General features: G+C 44.9%; 2 protein-coding genes across 5 annotated transcripts in view; one reads left to right on the top strand and one right to left on the bottom strand.

Annotated features, from left to right (window-relative positions):
• The window catches only part of Marchf10 (membrane associated ring-CH-type finger 10), a 40,515-nt gene extending 32,585 nt beyond the window's left edge, over positions 1 to 7,930 (top strand). For 2 of the 4 annotated variants that reach the window (XM_059271949.1, XM_059271948.1), the window contains exon 5: positions 3,701 to 3,871. In XM_059271949.1, the coding sequence (XP_059127932.1) occupies positions 3,701 to 3,856 (156 nt within the window). In that variant the 3' untranslated portion in view covers positions 3,857 to 3,871. Of the gene's footprint in view, positions 1 to 3,700; positions 3,872 to 7,786 lie in introns of those variants that run through there. The other 2 variants (XR_009380744.1, XM_059271951.1) reach the window with 2 other exon arrangements.
• A 2,728-nt stretch (positions 7,931 to 10,658) lies between these two features.
• The window catches only part of LOC131917107 (uncharacterized), a 159,412-nt gene continuing 152,984 nt past the window's right edge, over positions 10,659 to 17,086 (bottom strand). Inside the window, exons 96-98 of the mRNA XM_059270741.1 lie at positions 17,011 to 17,083; positions 11,117 to 11,266; positions 10,659 to 10,683 (exon numbers count right to left, since the gene is read on the bottom strand). Coding sequence (XP_059126724.1) covers positions 10,659 to 10,683; positions 11,117 to 11,266; positions 17,011 to 17,083 — 248 coding nt within the window. The remainder of the gene's footprint in view (positions 10,684 to 11,116; positions 11,267 to 17,010; positions 17,084 to 17,086) is intronic.

Below are 17,086 nucleotides of genomic sequence, written 5' to 3'. Positions count from 1 at the left end.
GGTCACCCTCAACTACATAGTGAGTTCAAGGCCAGTCTAGGCTACCTGAGACACTGACTAAAAAAAATTTAAAAAGTAGGGCCAGAGAGATGGCTCCGTGGGTAAAGGCACTTCCTGTTCATGCCTGGCAACCTGAGTTCTAGCCCTGGCATCTACATGCATAAAGGTGAAAGGAGAGAACAGACTCCACAATTGTCCCCGACTTCCACATTTGGGGGATAGCCCACATAAGCCACACTGTGGAGGTGGCAGTCCAGGGAAGCTGGCATTTTTTGCAGTGTGTATGTGAGGGGTGTTTGGAGGTGTGTGTGGTATGTGTGGTGTGGTGTGGGGGGTGTGTGTCCCGGGTACATTGCGTACCTCCTTCCCTCACCTGCTTATTTATTTATCCTACCCTTCCTGTGAGACTCACTGCTCCCCTTTCAAAGGGCTCCTGGGTGGTTGTTCTCATTAATCTGTCAGTCAGCCTACTGACACCCTGAGCAGTCATGAAAGCAGCCCCAGCCTGGGATGTGACATCTGTGTTCCATGAGTCACACTTCTAATTTTCTCTGAGTTCTGCTTGTCCATTGTGGGGTTCCTCGAGGGCCAGGCCTTTCGCCTTTCTTCCTCCTGGCCTCAGGCTAGTGTGCTGATGAGGCAGGACGGACAGACACACACAGACACAGACACAGACACACACACACACACACACACACACACACACACACACACACACAGGGAGCTTTTAAATGCCGAAGGGCCCCACCCCAGGAGGCTGTGAGTCATCTCTCACACCTGGTGTGGTCTTTGTCTCAGCTGCCCTTTTAACTCGAGCTCAGATGCTGGCACCCTGGAAGCGCACCTGGGTAAGGAGTGGCTGTGCACACAGCTTCTGCAGCCGACCCCACCTCCCCCAAAGAGTGCCCCCTGGAGACGGAGTCTGCGCCCCACAGTCTGACAAGCATGTATCTGTGGGAATTTCCCTCTGAGCTTGTTTACCATCTTAGCTGTGGATTTGTTCACCAGAGTGCCCCCTGAGCCCCTGGGTCTCACGTGGTTGAATGCATCACCTCCCCTCAAGCTGGTTCCTCTTCCTGTGTTTTTATTTCTACATCGGCCAGAATTCCGGAAGTTGTGTTAGACTCTTCCTCCTCTGCTAGTCCCTCCTCCTCGCACTTCACAGTAGACACTGAAGTCTTGTCTCTTCTGTAGACTCTGCCCACGGACTTTCTCTTGCTGGGCTCTGTCTTTCCTTCTGTCTGAATTATTGTAGTAATTGATTCCCCAGCCATTTTGGCTTTACCTTACCCTTCCAGTCAGTCTAACAGGCTGCTGTAAGAGTAACCCTTCTGGAAGCAAATTGGATGGCAATCTTTTTTTTTTTTTTAAGATTTATTTATTTATTATGTATCCTGTTCTGCCAGCATTTATCCCTGCAGGCCAGAAGAGGGCACCAGATCTCATTACAGATGGTTGTGAGCCACATGTGGGTGCTGGGAATTGAACTCAGGACCTGTGGAAGAGCAACCAGTGCTCTTAACCTCTGAGTCATCTCTCCAGCCAGACAATCATTTATTTAAAATTCCTCTTTCATTTCCCCACTCCTTGAGGTCATCTAGGAAGGTGTTTATCGGCCTCACCTATAGACAATGCTGCATCAACTCTTTGGGGCGCCTGGTCTGGCACCTAGGTCTTTCTGGAGGTCCAGCGACTGCTCTTTCTCTTGTGAAGTCTCAGAACCCCAGAGGGTTCAGGTTCACCATGGGGTAAGGCCTCCTTCCCTTAGACCACAGTTCTCAACTGAGACCCCTTGGGGAGTCCAATGATCCTTTCACAGGGGTTGCCTAAGACCATCAGAAAACACAGATAGTTACATTACAATTCATAACAGTAGCAAAATTACAGTTAGGACGTAGCAATGAAAATAATTTTTTGGTTGGGGGCCAGCACAACATGAAGAGCTGTATTAAAGGGTCACAGCATTAGGAAGGTTGAAAACCACTGAGCTAGACAAAAAGAGAAGACACTGTTTATGGATGTATTTCCAGTGGCCATCATGCATTCAGTAGAAACCTAGGGCTCATTTCATGGCTAATGTGTTAGAAATAACTGTATACTAATGTCAGCCATGCAGCTATAAGGGCCAGAATGTGGACCCTCAGTGCACTTGGACAGGAGACTGCCCTGTGCACTGGTTTGAAATTAGTGACAGAAGGGTGATGCTGCCAGTCTCCCATTCTTTTCCTGGCATACCACTTGCAAAGGACCAGGTAGCTTTATTACAAGGCTGGGTAAATCCCCTTTGCCACAGGTAGACAGGCCAGCGTACAGACACAAGAATAGCAGCAGGCTACAGACCTCAGAGGATGGAGAAACCTCAGAACAGCCCCCAAGTGACTCCTCAGGGCTTGCTTGGACTATGCAACCAAGGGTAGCTAGCTCTTTGTGGCTGAACTGTGGTTATCTGGTCCTTCCAAGAAACCCACCAGGCTGAAGTGGGTGGTCCTTCTGTGCTTAGGTTAGAGACTTGTCCCTTTCTGCATGCAAACCTGAGGACTGGAGGTCTCCCTCAGCAGCCGTGTGGGAGGGAGTAGCAGTGACTGTACGTCAGGAACGCCGGCAGGGCATCCTTCATCCCTCGCTGAGGCGTTTTGTTGGAGTTCCACCAGGTGATTTAAAAATAGGGCATGACATTAAAATGGGGCAACTGTCATGTTAAATTGGGATGCTTCCCCAAAGCCGCCCTGCCTCTCTCAGAAGATAAGCAAGTCAGCCTCGTCCTTCGGTGAGGGCCAGCTTGCTACCAACACCAATAGTGTTCTCAGCTCAGGGAAATTGTTGGTACCAAGAACTGGCGGCCTCTGACCCAAATAGTTCTCTGTGTTAATTGGACTTAGCAGCTCGGAAACTGCAGAGGAGATTATAATAAAATGTCGTTCTTTCCCCATTTGTAATGCTATGTATCTCACTGTACTTTGTTTTATTAAAATTACCTGCTTTTAAAAATGGTTCCAATTAATTCCTGCAACAACAACAAAAAGAACTTATTAGAAACCAATTAAAATTAAGATATCAAAATCTTAAATTTTTTTCAGTTGCAAGAGACTAGTATTCAGTTGGTGCCTGCATTAAGTAGATTCTATAACACAGCATTTCATCCTAAAATAGCCTTTCATTTTGTCTTCATAATGTTTCATTCATTAAAAAATTAAAATACAATTATTTGTCAATTAAAAATAAAACAAACTTAAAATTTAAAATAATAAGCTAAAATGAGTAAATTATAAATCACTTCTGTGCAGCACAATGTGTTTAGGTACCAGGAGTGCAGGGAGATGAGTAAACTGTGTTCCTCCCGCAAGTCGTCCACAGTGTGGTTAAGCTAAGGCATTCTATAGAAACCTGCAGTTCAAGACAGTCTCTGTCTGACAGAAAAAAAAATCCAGGGGCGTTGTCTGTGGTGGCACACACCTGTAATCCCGGTGCTCAGCAGGTAAGAGGAGGCTCGTGAGTTCACGGTCAGCCTAAGCTACATAATGGGCCCATACATGATTGAATGAATGGAACAACGACAAGGAGAAAGCTTCACAGAGAGTGAGACTTTTAGATTTTAGGTCAGATCCTGCCATGAGGTGGTGGAAGTAGAAGTGAGGAGCTAGCGATCAGGTTACAGGAAGTGTGTATCAGTCCCTCCCAAGAACTTCCTTCCGTATTTTAGGAAGATGGCCTGTTACCTGACACTGCGCTTGCAGGACTGTCCTGCAGGGGGCGCTGTCTGTATCCCTTCAACACCACCCTCCCAGGACCAGGAAGAAGGAGGGCGCTCTCCGCCGCTGCTCCCAGAGCCTGGCTCCTGCGGTTCCTTGGCCTGTGAGGTTTGATTCCACCATCTTCTCCCCTTACACAACTCTTGGTTTCCTGATCACACTCCCTTATTCAGTGTGGCTCTATCAGGCAGCTCATCTCTACCTTCCCCCTCCTAATCTCCAGACACATTATCTAATGACTTCAGCATCCACTAAGATAACCCAGCCACACCCTGGCTTCCCAGTTCCTAATGCATCTCAAGTGCCCTCCTCCTTTCCACTTACACACACACCACACCCATCCCAAGGGCACAGCCGCATCTTATTGTCACCCCAAAGGATTCCATCCTAAGTGACTACTGTTCTATAGGCCTCTCCTCATTCTGCCCTTGGTCACTTCTGCTGTGGCATGTCCTCAACCGCCTGGGGGCCCTGCTCAGATTCAGCCCCCCTCTCTCTGAACTGACATTTCCTTCCTCAGCAGCCCGGATTCTTTGTTAAGTCCTTTGTCTTTTCATCTTTCTCAAAACTATCATGAAGTCCTGTCCATTCCTGGTCTCTGCGCCACCTCCAGGCCACTAATTACGGCTAAAGGAAATGTCACCCCACTTTGCTCGGGGTCACAGCCAGCGACCTCCAGGCTTTTCTCAGAACTGCCCAGTTTTGCTCTCTTTTCCCTTTCCCCCGGTGTTCAGCCCATCTTCCTGTCTACCTCATACCTTATTCCCACCTCCCAACATTCCCAGCCTGTGCTTAGGATCCCCATGTCTCCCTTCCCAGAACCCTCAGTCCACCCCTGCCCTGCTTGCATCAGCTACCTCTGCACGAGGGCTTTCCCATCAGCATTTAATCATGATCTAAAAAGAGACCAGCCTCCCCTCCCCTGCACACCCCTCCCCTCCCCTCCCCTGCACTCCCCTCCACTCAGTTCTTCTCCTTCACACCCCAAGTTCCCAAGGGAATTATTTACACTGCCTGACTCCACTTCCCCACCTCCCACTCACTCTTCAGCCCACTCCAATCTGGTTTCCACACACATCGGTCCCCAGAAATGCTCTTTGTCATGTGACTTCCACATCTCTCCGTGGAGCTGCCACACTGCCTCCCAGGCATCTACCAAGCCGTCCTCCCCTGACTTCCTCCCCATCTCTGGAGCCCTTAATCTTTCTCATCCTCCTCCACCCTATTCCTGAATCCTGGGGTTCCTCAGGGCGCGGTTCCAGTCTCACTCTCTACCTGGGGTTGGGGGAGAAGGGGGCTCTTCTTAGCTTGTATTTGTGCCACAAACCTCTTGGGCCACAAGGTGGACTCCCTAGATCTCCTCTCTTAGAATTGCTTTCACACGCATAAAATAAGACATAGGCTTTCAAAGGAAACCACTTTTATCGAAATAGTCCTCAAAATATTTTTAGAAAATTGTGATTCAGTAATGTATGTGCTTCCTTATTAACACATTAAATAACAAGCCACGGGCAGAAAGGGTATTTTGAGACATCTGCAACAAATTTACTGAGATGTGAAAGTGTCTGTGATCGTCACTGGTGACAAAGTTCACAGGTCCTGCTAATGCTGCTGAGCCCGGGGGCCTGCGGCCCTAGATGAACACAGCTTGGGTTTCAGGTGGAGAGGAGTGGAATTTTATTGTAAAGACGTCACTTGTCACTGTCCAAGTTTATGCCTCTCTCTGTGTGCTGCTCAAAGTTACCTCAGGAACACTTGAACTGCCGAAACTGAGGAGTTAACTACCAGTGACCCCCAAACCTCCACCTCTAGCTCCAACCCCACGCTGGTCCCCAGATTTCACACTCACTGTTTCCTCACTCCCTCTACTTGGATACACCTCATGCTGATCCCAGGCCCCAGGCTAACGCCCCCAGCTCGACCCTTTAGTCTCCCTTCAGTGTAGAATCATCAGAACCTGACAGTGTCTCCACCTCCCTCGACCTGTGTTCAGTTCATGTCGTCCCACACATCTTACCGCCCTACTATAATTTTGTTGGTGGTAGAGGTGGTTTGGTTTCTGTGGCCCAAACTATCTTCAAACTCCTTATTCTCCTGCCTCAGCCTCCTGAGTGCTGGAATTACAGATGTGTGCCAGCGCACCCTGGACCCGATACCATTTTGATCCATCTGTCTAGCCGCCTCCAGGGCAAAGTTGCTTCAGTGGTCTCCTAACTCACCACCCTCCTCTTGCCCCTGCCCCCAAATCCCATTTTCCATCCCTTAATAAAGGAGAGTGTTGTTGACAGGCGAAACAATCTGTATACCTGCTGAAGCCGCTTCTGTGGCTTTTAAAATGGGGACCAAACTTGGTCATGAAACTAACCTGGAGCTGTTTGCTGTTCTGGCCCTGGCCCACACTGGCCTCAGGCCCTCAGCCTTTATGGTTTCTCTCGTCTTGCTACACCGTCCACCAGCCCTCTTTTGGCCAACAACGCTAACATGCCTAAACAAGCCCTTTCTCTCTTAAGTTGCCCTTGTCGACAGGGTGTTTTACCACAGCAGCAGGAAAGAGAAGTAAGACACTCACTGTAGCAGTCTCAACCTGTGGGTCAATGGTCGCAGGATCCTTTCACAGGGATTGCCTAGGACCATCGGAAAACATAGATATTTACATTTGTAACAGTAGCAAAATTACGGTTATGAAGTAGCAACAAAAAGAATTTTATGGTTGGGCGCCAGCACAACATGAGGAACTGTATGAAAGGATCACAGCATTAGGAAGGTTGGGAACCATGGCCTATGCCATCCCTCCACCGGCTGGTGCGTCTTGCATGTTGGTATGCTCTGGTTAGCTCCGAGGTCGGAAAACTGCACACTTAAACCCTTGAACACATCTCTAGAGATGATTGCTTGAGTTTTGTATTTACTCAAGGTTTTTTTTTGTTTTGTTTTTAGTTTTAGAGAGGTTAAAAACTATTTGCAGTGAATTCTACAATTTTTAGAGTGAGAATTGCTAAGTCCCGACAGATTCATAGATCTGTGTCACCCAGACCCCCCACTGAGTCTCTGTCACCCTGTGACATTCCCTCAGCTCCTTCCTAGACAACCCCTGCCCCAAGGGCCACCCCTCTCGACATCAGAGAGCACTTGGCATGTTCCATCTTTTAAATCTATTTCTGGAGTTTTGTTTTTGAAGTTTTTTTTTTTTTGTTGTTGTTGTTTTTTTAAGATTTATTTATTTATTATGTGTACAGTGTTCTGTCTGCATGTATCCCTGCAGGCCAGAAGAGGGCACCAGATCTCATTACAGATGGTTGTGAGCCACCATGTGGTTGCTGGGAATTGAACTCAGGACCTTTGGAAGAGCAAGCAGTGCTCTTAACCTCTGAGCCATCTCTCCAGCCCCTGTTTTTGAAGTTTTTGAGAGAAGGTCTTACTGTGTAACTCTTAATCCTCCTGCCTCAGCCCTCCAAATACTGGGATTACAAATGTGTACTCCACAACCGATAAACAACTGTTTTCTCTGAATTCCATCTCTTTGATCATCTCAGATCCTGTGTTGAAACAGGTAGACAGTAGGCCTGCTCACTGAGATGGCTCCATGGCCAAAGGCACTTGCTGAGTTGGATCCCTAGGACCCATGTGGTGGAAGGACAGAATCCAGTCCTGCAAGGTGTCCTCTGACCTCCACAAGAGCCCCATGGCACACCCCACCCCCACTCACATGCACACAAAATAAATAAGTGAAATGGAAAATAAAAACTAAAAAGGAAAATGGGCCAAGTGTATATTTGAAATAAATTAGATAAATGAACCTGTGTGATAATAGTAAAATTACATAAAAGTTACAGATTAAAATTAAAAACTTATCCCAAAGTGAAAAAGTTTTGTTGTTATTTTTAAAGATGGTTGTAAAAGTTACACAGAAAGTATAGTTTTCATATACATCTTTAAATATAAGTTGCTGCAATGTTTCTCCAGGATGATTTAGGAATAAAAAGAATTGTAAATCTTTGTGCTATTTTTAATCTAGTGAGATAAATTCCCACTTTCAGGAACTTAAGGACTTAACTAAAAAGCTACTCCAATGCTCGTCACAGCGCTGTTCCTCTTAGGAAAAGTTGGAAGCACTCAACACAGCCAACGAAAGAATTATGACACTCATACACGGAGCAATAGATTCTAAAGACAAAGAACCAAGGAGAATCCGTAAGTTTTATCTTGCAGATTTATTCTTAGAGTCAGATGTGTATCATAGTCTTGGAAATATTTCGTGTTTATTGCAGTGGGAACCAAATGAATCAACATAGTAATATAATTAAAGAGCAAAGATTTTAAATAGACAAGATAGAAATATAAAAGAAAACCTATAGTGTTAATATTGCTATGAATTCATGATTTTTAAAAAACCTACACTTCTGATTGATTCTAAAGAAAGAACTAATAAACAATGTCACTCCAGCAGCCATGGATTACACATGGTCCTCCTTCATCTCCCGCCCCTTTCTTCTCTTTTATTCTTTACCTCTTTTGACACAGTCTCAGTACCTTGCCAAGGCTGGTTTTGAACGTCTGATCCTCGACCTCAGCCTCCCAAGTGCGAGAACATCTATCACTTCCTAATAGCTCCTCAAGCCAGGTGCCATGGGGGGCGGGGAGGGGGGGGCTGTGATTACAGCACTCGGCGGTCGAAGCAAGCGTTGGAGTTGTGGCCAGCCAAGACTAGGTGAAACCCTGTCTCAAAAACAGCACAGACTTAAATAGTGTTCTCAGACAAAAAGGATTAGTGTTTCTTGAGAAACACCACAAAGGTGGGTAAGGTATGTTAGGTCTCAAACCCAAGACAAATGGCTGAGATGCCCTTAACATACCAAAGCCAACTCAGGCCACCAGGTTCTCCCAGCATCCCTCAGTCCCTACCTGATACAGAGTCCTCCAGTAACTGGCATACCCTGCCCCCTTACCCTAAACTCTCCAGCCCTGGACTCTCTGGGCTTTCCCTTGCCCCAGCTCCTCTGGAGCCTGTATAACTCAGCCATTTTGGCTACACCAGTCTCTTGGCCCAGGCCGTGCTCCTTGGTCAGTGGCTCCTCTCTTGCTCCGTCTGGCCGTGTTCACTCTGGACTCTCCCAGATGTCTGTCTCTGTCCCTTTCTGTGTTCTTCATATCTACAATAAACCATCTTCTCCATGAGAACTAGGAGTAGTCATGTCCTTCCTTTTATTTCTTTTATTTTCATTCAAATAAAAGAAAGCAAAAGAACATGTCAAAGGCTGTAAAAACACAGCTTCAGTGGGTTCTCACCATTTCAAATTTTACTTTTTTTAATTCTGTGGTTGGGGGTGTGCCAGAGCACACATGAGGAGCTCAGAGGACAACTTTGGGGAGTTGGCTTTCTCCTTCCACCATGTGGGTCTCAGGGAATGAACTCAGTTAATCAGGTTTGGGGCCCTGACCCCAAGAGTCATCTGCTGACCTCACTTCCCATTTTAGATACAAATTTAAGTGTCAAAATTTTGATAGAATTGAATGAGACATAGAGACCACATTGTAAGTAAGCAAATAGACAAGAGAAAAAGAAGGGTATGTGTGCATGTGCACATGTATGCTCATGGAGGTAGGTGGAGGTCAGAGGTCATAGCAGCTAGCTCCCTTAACTGTTTCCCCACCTTATCTTTTGAGTCTTTCACTGAACCTGGAGTTCAAAGATTGGCTAGACTGGGTGGCCAGCACATCCCAGGGACCCCTCTAGCTCCAGCTCCCTAGCATGTGCCGTGCCTGGCTTTTTATGGGGTGCTGGGGATCTGAACTCAGGTCCTCATGCTTGTTTTAGCACACATTTTGTTGACTAAGCCATCTGCTCAGCCCCAAGAGAGAACCTTGTGTGTGGGTGTAAATTGTGTGTGTGGGTGTGTATGGTGTGTATGGGTGTGTATGGTGTGTGGGGCATGGGGTGTGAATGGTGTGTGTGGGTGTGTATGGTGTATGTGGGGGTGTGAATGGTGTGTGTGGGTATGTGTGAGTGTGTATGGTGTATGTAGGGTGGGGTTGGGGTGTGAATGGTGTGTGGGGGTGTGTATGGTGTATGTGGGGATGTGAATGGTGTGTGTGGGTATGTGTGAGTGTATATGGTGTATGTAGGGTGGGGTTGGGGTGTGAATGGTGTGTATGGGTGTGAATGGTGTGTGGGGGTGTGTATGGTGTGGCAGGGGAGGCTGTGTGTTTGGATCCAGAAGTCAGTGTCAGGAATCTTCATCAGCCCTCCTCCATTATTTGGAGTCAAGATTGCCCATTGTACCTGGAATCACTGATTGCCTAGACTGCTTAGCCAGCAAATTCTGGGGAGCCACTTGCCTGCCCCCAGTTCTTGGGTTACACAGTACACTATCAAGCATAGTGTTTTATGTGGTGCTGGGATTTCCATTCAACTTGAATTAGAATTCAAGTCTTCATATTTGCAAGCAAGCTTTTGGCCAACTGGTCCATCTCCCCAGCCCCCAGAAAATACTTTTTTTAAGAAAAAGAATGGTAACTAATAATTGGAGAAGAAAAGTAAAATTTTGAAGTCATTTTGCAACCTTAATATAAGTATAAATTTAGGCAGATCACATCAAAGGGGCTAAAATCCTTGGAGAGATGCAGTTTAGGAACAGGCTAGCCTATTCGACAAGTGTCAATGAATCATTCCATGGTCGACCGCCAACTACAAAGCAGCAAACCTGGGCCTTTCCCTTGGGGAGTTCCGATAGTCCAGCTCTTGCTGGACATCAAGCAGGGTTGGCCGTATGAGGACAACCTAACAATATGAGTGCTGGTCTGACATTCCAGAGAAGGACATCACATAACCTATAAATATTTATACCCCAAAAGATAGAGTTGGATTTGGTTATGGGGAAACATCCAGAAGATGCTCTATGAGGCAGCTGGCTATATCTCTTCAAAATGATCAAAACTGAAAAAGCACAGAAGGTCAGAAGAACACACTAAGGGACAAAGGGTATAACTTGCCATGAGCTTGGACCATCAGTCCCAACAGGTAGCTGGAAAGACAGCATGGGCACACGTAGGTTTGAATATGCTCTTTATATTTGATAGTATTATTATTATGGAGCTTTTTTTTTAGGTCGGAAGTAGTGTTGTGGCTTAGTTGAAAATGTGTTTTAACAGGAGTGCACTCTGAAGTGTTCATGGGTAAAGTGTCTTGAAGTCTGGCCAATTTGAAGCTATCCAGAACAGGATATTGACTGTGAAGGAGATGGCCTAGTGGGTAAAAGCACTTGCACGAATGCCTGGAAAATCTGAGTTCTCTTCCTGGAACCTGCAGTGGGAGGAGTGAAGTCATGTCACCAAGTTGTCTTCTGACCTCCACTACACCCACCACCCACCTCAACGACGATGGGGAGGGTGGTGAGGTGAGGGTGGAGGTGAAGGTAGTGATGGTGATGGTGATAATGATGGTGAGGGTGATGGTGAGGGTGCTGGTGATGGTGATGGTGAGGGTGAGGGTGATGGTGAGGGTGGTGTTAGTGAGGGTGCTGGTGAGGGTGATGGTGATGGTGATGGTGATGGTGAGGGTGAGGGTGAGGGTGATGGTGAGGGTGAGGGTGAGGGTGAGGGTGAGGGTGAGGGTGAGGGTGAGGGTGATGGTGAGGGTGGTGTTAGTGAGGGTGCTGGTGAGGGTGATGGTGATGGTGATGGTGATGGTGAGGGTGATGGTGAGGGTGATGGTGAGGGTGAGGGTGAGGGTGAGGGTGAGGGTGAGGGTGAGGATAGTGATGGTGAGGGTGAGGGTGATGGTGATGGTGAGGGTGAGGGTGAGGGTGAGGGTGAGGGTGATGGTGAGGGTGATGGTGAGGATAGTGATGGTGAGGGTGATAGTGATGGTGATGGTGATGGTGAGGGTGAGGGTGAGGGTGATGGTGAGGGTGATGGTGATGGTGATGGTGAGGGTGAGGGTGAGGGTGATGGTGATGGTGATGGTGAGGGTGGTGGTGGTAGTGATGGTGATAGTGGTGATGGGAAGAACACAGAGATAAACTAAGCAACTTGACACAAAAAATAATAGTTGTTAAGGAAAGTGCAATGGCACACACCTTTAATCCCAGCACTCGGGAGGCAGAGGCAGGCAGATCTCTGTGAGTTCGAGGCCAGCCTGGGCTGCAGAGTGAGATCCAGGACAGCCAGGGCCACATAGTGAGACCCTGTTTCAAAAACATGAAAAATAAGGTGTTGTTTATAATAAATCTCAGCGTTGTTCTCTACTCAGAAATGGCCCAGTGGACCAGAGTCTATCACAGTGACTCCAAAACTTCTGCTGTAAGAAGTGTCTAGGGGTCAAGAGATGACTCAACTGGCAAGGGCATTAACCACACAAACCTGATGACCTGAGTTTGCCTCAGAGCCCACACAAAGGCTGCAGGAGAAAACCAGTCTCACAAAGCTGTCCTCTGACTTCCCTATGGGCACTATTGCACACACATACACGTACATATACACCTTGCACACACATCTCACACATACACATACACACAAAAAAATAAAAATTTTACTATGTTAATCCTACCTATCCAATAGCATGGGAGATCCTTCCATTTTCTGATATCTTCTTCAATTTCTTTCTTTAGAGACCTAAAGTTCTTTTCAAACAGGTCCTTCACTTGTTTAGTTAGTGTTATCCCAAGGTATTTTATATTATTTGTGGCTATTGTAAAGGGTGATGTTTCTCTGACTTCTTTCACATCCCTTTTATCATTTGTGTATAGGAGGGCTACTGATTTTTTTTAGTTGAACTTGTATCCTGTTTTCCTAACCTAAAGAAAGAAATACCTATGAAAAATAAAAATTTTAAAAGAAGTCTGGCCACATGTAATTGTAGCTTGAGTTTTCCTGCCTGGCCCACAGTCAGGGCAAATCTCTCTCACCTGCCAGTCCCACAGCCACTCAGACCCAACCAAGTAAACACAGAGACTTATATTGGTTACAAACTGTATGGCCGTGGCAGGCTTCTTGCTAACTGTTCTTATAGCTTAAATTAATCCATTTCCATTAATCTATACCTTGCCACATGGCTCGTGGCTTACCGGCATCTTCACATGCTGTTTCTCATCGTGGCGGCTGGCAGTGTCTCTCTGACTCAGCCTTCCACTTCCCAGCTTTATTCTCCTCCTTGTCCCGCCTACACTTCCTGCCTAGCCAATGGCCAATCAATGTTTTATTTATTGACTAATTAGCAACACATTTGCCATACAGAACATCCCACAGCATGTAATAACACAGGCCTTCAGTACCAGAACTCAGGAGGCAAGAGTCAGGCATGTCTATGTGAGTTCAAAGTCAGACTGCTCTGCACAGCCAATTCTAGGACATCCAGGACTACACAGTGAGATCCTGTCTCAAAAAAAGGAAGGAAGGAAGGAAGGAAGGAAGGAAGGAAGGAAGGAAGGAAGGAAAGAAGAGGCAGGAAAAGAGAACAAAAGGAAAGGAAAGAAGGAAGGAAGGAAAAGAAAAGGAAGGAAAAAAGAATAAACAGAGAAAGGAAAGAGAGAAAAAAGGAAAAAAGAAAAATAGGTATGTATAATGTAGCTGGAAGTTTTCCTGTATCCTGCCCAGTCGCAGCCACTTGGACCCAAGTAAACACACAGAGGCTTACATGAATTACAAATTGGATGGCCTATGGCTCAAGCTTCTTGCTAGCTAGCTCTTACATCTTAAATTAACCCATTTTTATTAATCTATAAGTTGCCACATGGCCGTGGCTTACCAGTATTTTTACATCTTGCTTCTCCTGGCGGTGCTGGTGTCTCTCTCCTCTATGCCTTTCTTCTCCTTGGCTCTCTTCAATTTCCTGCCTAGCTATAACCTGACTTTCCATAGGCCAAACAGCTTTATTTATCAATCAATCAGAGCAACACATATTCACAGCATACAGAAAGACATCCCACAGCACTTCCCCTTTTCTGTCTAATCAAAAAGGAAGGTTTTAACTTTAACATAGTAAAATTACATATAATAGAACAGTTATCAAGAAAGAATTACAGTTACAATATCTAGTCTATTTGTATTTGACAAAATTAAAGAAAATATTCTATCTATCCTATATTTGTAAGTCTAAAGTTTCATATTTAATTTATCCTTTATCATGACTAAGGAAAACTTATAACTATCTAGTCTTTAACTACATCAAAGACCCCAGAACGATTATATTACCTAAGTAAACAGGAAATGCATTGTAAGCAACTTCCAAAATTCTGGAAATGACAGAGACATCTGGCTGCCTGGACAGTCATCCAAAGTTCCTCTGTAATGTTGGGGCATCCATCTTCAGCCAATAGGCCTAGAGTTTTTTTAGTCACTTCTCCCTGTGTTCTGCAGAATATTTGGCCGTCTCCTCTGCAAAGCAGGAACTTGAAGAACCAACCATCTCGTCTTGCAAAGTTCAGTGGTCACCTTCCTATGGGTCCTGCATGTCCATTTTATACAACATACTGTCAAGCAGTTGACGCAAGGGCACTCTTTTACCCAGTGACCAACTTTTGCCACAAAGAAAGCAAACTCCATAATGAGTTTCTTCAATGCCCATTATCTTCTCTGAAGTAAATTGGTGCTGCCAGGAGCAGACATATATCAATGTCCACAAAGTAAAAGTTCTTAAAACATTTTAAATGCCATATTGTGTAGGTCTTTGAAGTATTTGAAGATTATCTACCTAATAATATATTATTATATATATAGTTTATATATATAGTATCTATATATAGATATATATCTATGTTTATCTAGAAAACTAATATAACTACAAGTTTGATTATCATAGATGATTAACTATTAATCTGTATTTCTTAATGATACATTACAATTTTAAATAAGTTGTATAAACAATATCTTAAACAAGAGTAAAAATATACATACAGTATAACAAAATTAACTTTAAATTTGTATTAATAAACTAAAATCCATAGCAATATAAAATATTTTAAGCAAGTTGTTGTTCTTTAAAAGTAGATTCAGCTGGGTGGCAGTGGCACACGCCTTTAATCCCAACACTCGGGAGACAGAGCCAGGAGGATCTCTGTGAGTTTGAGGCCAGCATGGTCTACAGAGCGAGATCCAGGGCAGGTACCAAAACTAAACAGAGAAACCCTGTCTTGAAAAAATAAAAAAAAAAGTAGATTCAATAATCTATCCTTTCATCCTATCATATCTATAATATCATCCTTTTTCATTTTTAGAAAGAGATTGTATTTATAATCAACCTGCTTTAAATAAAAATAAGCATTTATAAACAATATTTTGGGAATTTGGGTGTAGCTTCTCATACTATTTCCTGCTGGATGGGGGCACTGGCAATCTTATGGGGATCCTGAGAAAATGAAGAATTATGGTCAAGTCCTGACTGGAGCAGTCTGTGAGGCTGTGTTGTCTGAGCCAGCTGCTTTGAAGCTGTTTTGGATGTTGGATCATCTGAGCCATGTGTCATCAAAGACTTTTCAGAGGGTCTTGGCTGATCAAACAATATTAGCCTGGAAGCAATCTATAGGTTCTCATTTTCTGTGGAAACAAAAGCAGAACCTCTTTTCTAAAGTAATGTATCCTTAGACATAAATTTTGAAGTCAAGGTACCTTTAAAATATACATATTGGTTTAACTCAGCAGCCTTTATAATCAAATGTCTCCAGTTAAAAATCCCAAAGACAATAATGCAGTATCCAGATTCTTTGTGTAATTTCCATCCTTATGTGGCTTAACCTTTATATTATTCTTATTGTCTCTTTAAAGACTTTTATGTTTTAAAATTATTTATTTCTTTATATAACTGTCTATATTCATTTTTCTCTCTCTTCCAAGCCTATGTATATTTTTACACACACTGTAAACCATTTAAAGCTTTATTCGGTTTGAATCTGCCTTATTGTGAATCCATAATCCTTCTTTGACCAGAAAGGAAAAAAGAAAAATAGATATATATGCGTATGTATAGCATGTATCAAAAAATATAGCCTGCTGGCAATTTCCATAGCTCTCCATTCTCAGCTTCCCCTGAGCCTGTGGAACAGTGGGATGGATAGTAATCTCAAAGCAAATCTTGAAATTTCACTCACCTCCTCCTCCAGCAACCGACCAAGAGTGGTCAAATGTCATGAAGACTTGAATCCTTAAGGACATTGTTGTTCTTGGATCAGAGCCTCAGATGGGATCTTCCAGCCTGGTGGTATGAGCATCAGAGAGTGGGGCACAGGTGGCAAAGCACTGTCCTCAGATCCCAGAGGTAGGGACGAGACTATGATGGCCATGCATGCGACAGTCCAGCTGACTCCTCAAAGCACCTTGGGGCAGACACAGAGATCAATGTCTCCTCGTACTGATCCTCACCTTACCCAGCACCACTGGCAGCCATCTTTTTAAGTGAGGGACAAATGAATTGAAGGAACAGTTTGATTTGAGTATGTGATACCCAAACCCAAAGAAATCTTCAGAAGACTGTCAGTCCACCACATTCCTTATTATTGTTCCATTTTTAAAAATTTCATGTAATGACCTCAAAATGTCCTGAATGCACAGTAAAGACTTACTGGTCTTAAGCTTTTTTTCTGCACAAGATAAAGTTTAGCCTGCCTTATATGGTAACAGCATCCAGCATAGAACACACTTTATATTTCCTTGTACGCAGCTGTTTACATCCCATCCATAAATCTGCTTATACAAAGCAACTCTTAATTCCCAGACATGGCTTTTATGCATGAGGCACAGTTTGATGTAGACTTGGGGACAAGCACTCTGAAGACACTCATTTGTGCGCACAGTCTCCTGGCCAACCTTCCTGTGTTGTCCCTGTTGACTGTCAAGGTTCATTGCCTTGACCTCAGCTTTTCATAATCTTCTGAGACTAAATTTATTCCCAACATAATGGACACACAGTCTCTCTCTCTCTCTCTCTCTGGCACCAGCCTGTCAGTCCTCCTTGCCTCTTCCCTCCTCCCCACAGAAAGTCCTGCCTCGTCTCTACTGCGTCAGAAGATCCACTTAGCTCAGCACATGGCAAAATCTACCTTGGTGTGCATCCATCAGCCCTCAGCCCTGCACTCCAGGGAGGGATGAGGGGTGGACAAGTGGAAATCAGTTTCCTGGGTCTTGGAAAAGAGCCATCAGGCAAGAGTTGGAAATAACGTCAAGGCTTTTCTGTCCCTGGCTACTTGAGTCTACGTGTCTTCTGGTCACCTCTCTTGTTGTCACATTATTTCTGACCCAATAATGCTCGCTCCGGGTTTTCAGTCCCTCTTACGTTCTGGGGGAAATGCCTTCCAATTCTTCTCCCGTCGTGGTGTCTCCACCTTCCAGAAGCTCTGACTCATAGCCTT

The sequence above is a fragment of the Peromyscus eremicus genome, chromosome 8a (assembly GCF_949786415.1).
Source record: "Peromyscus eremicus chromosome 8a, PerEre_H2_v1, whole genome shotgun sequence".
Classification (NCBI taxonomy): Eukaryota; Metazoa; Chordata; class Mammalia; order Rodentia; family Cricetidae; genus Peromyscus; species Peromyscus eremicus.
Note: the sequence above shows the minus strand (reverse complement) of the source record. Positions and strands in the feature narration are given on the sequence as shown.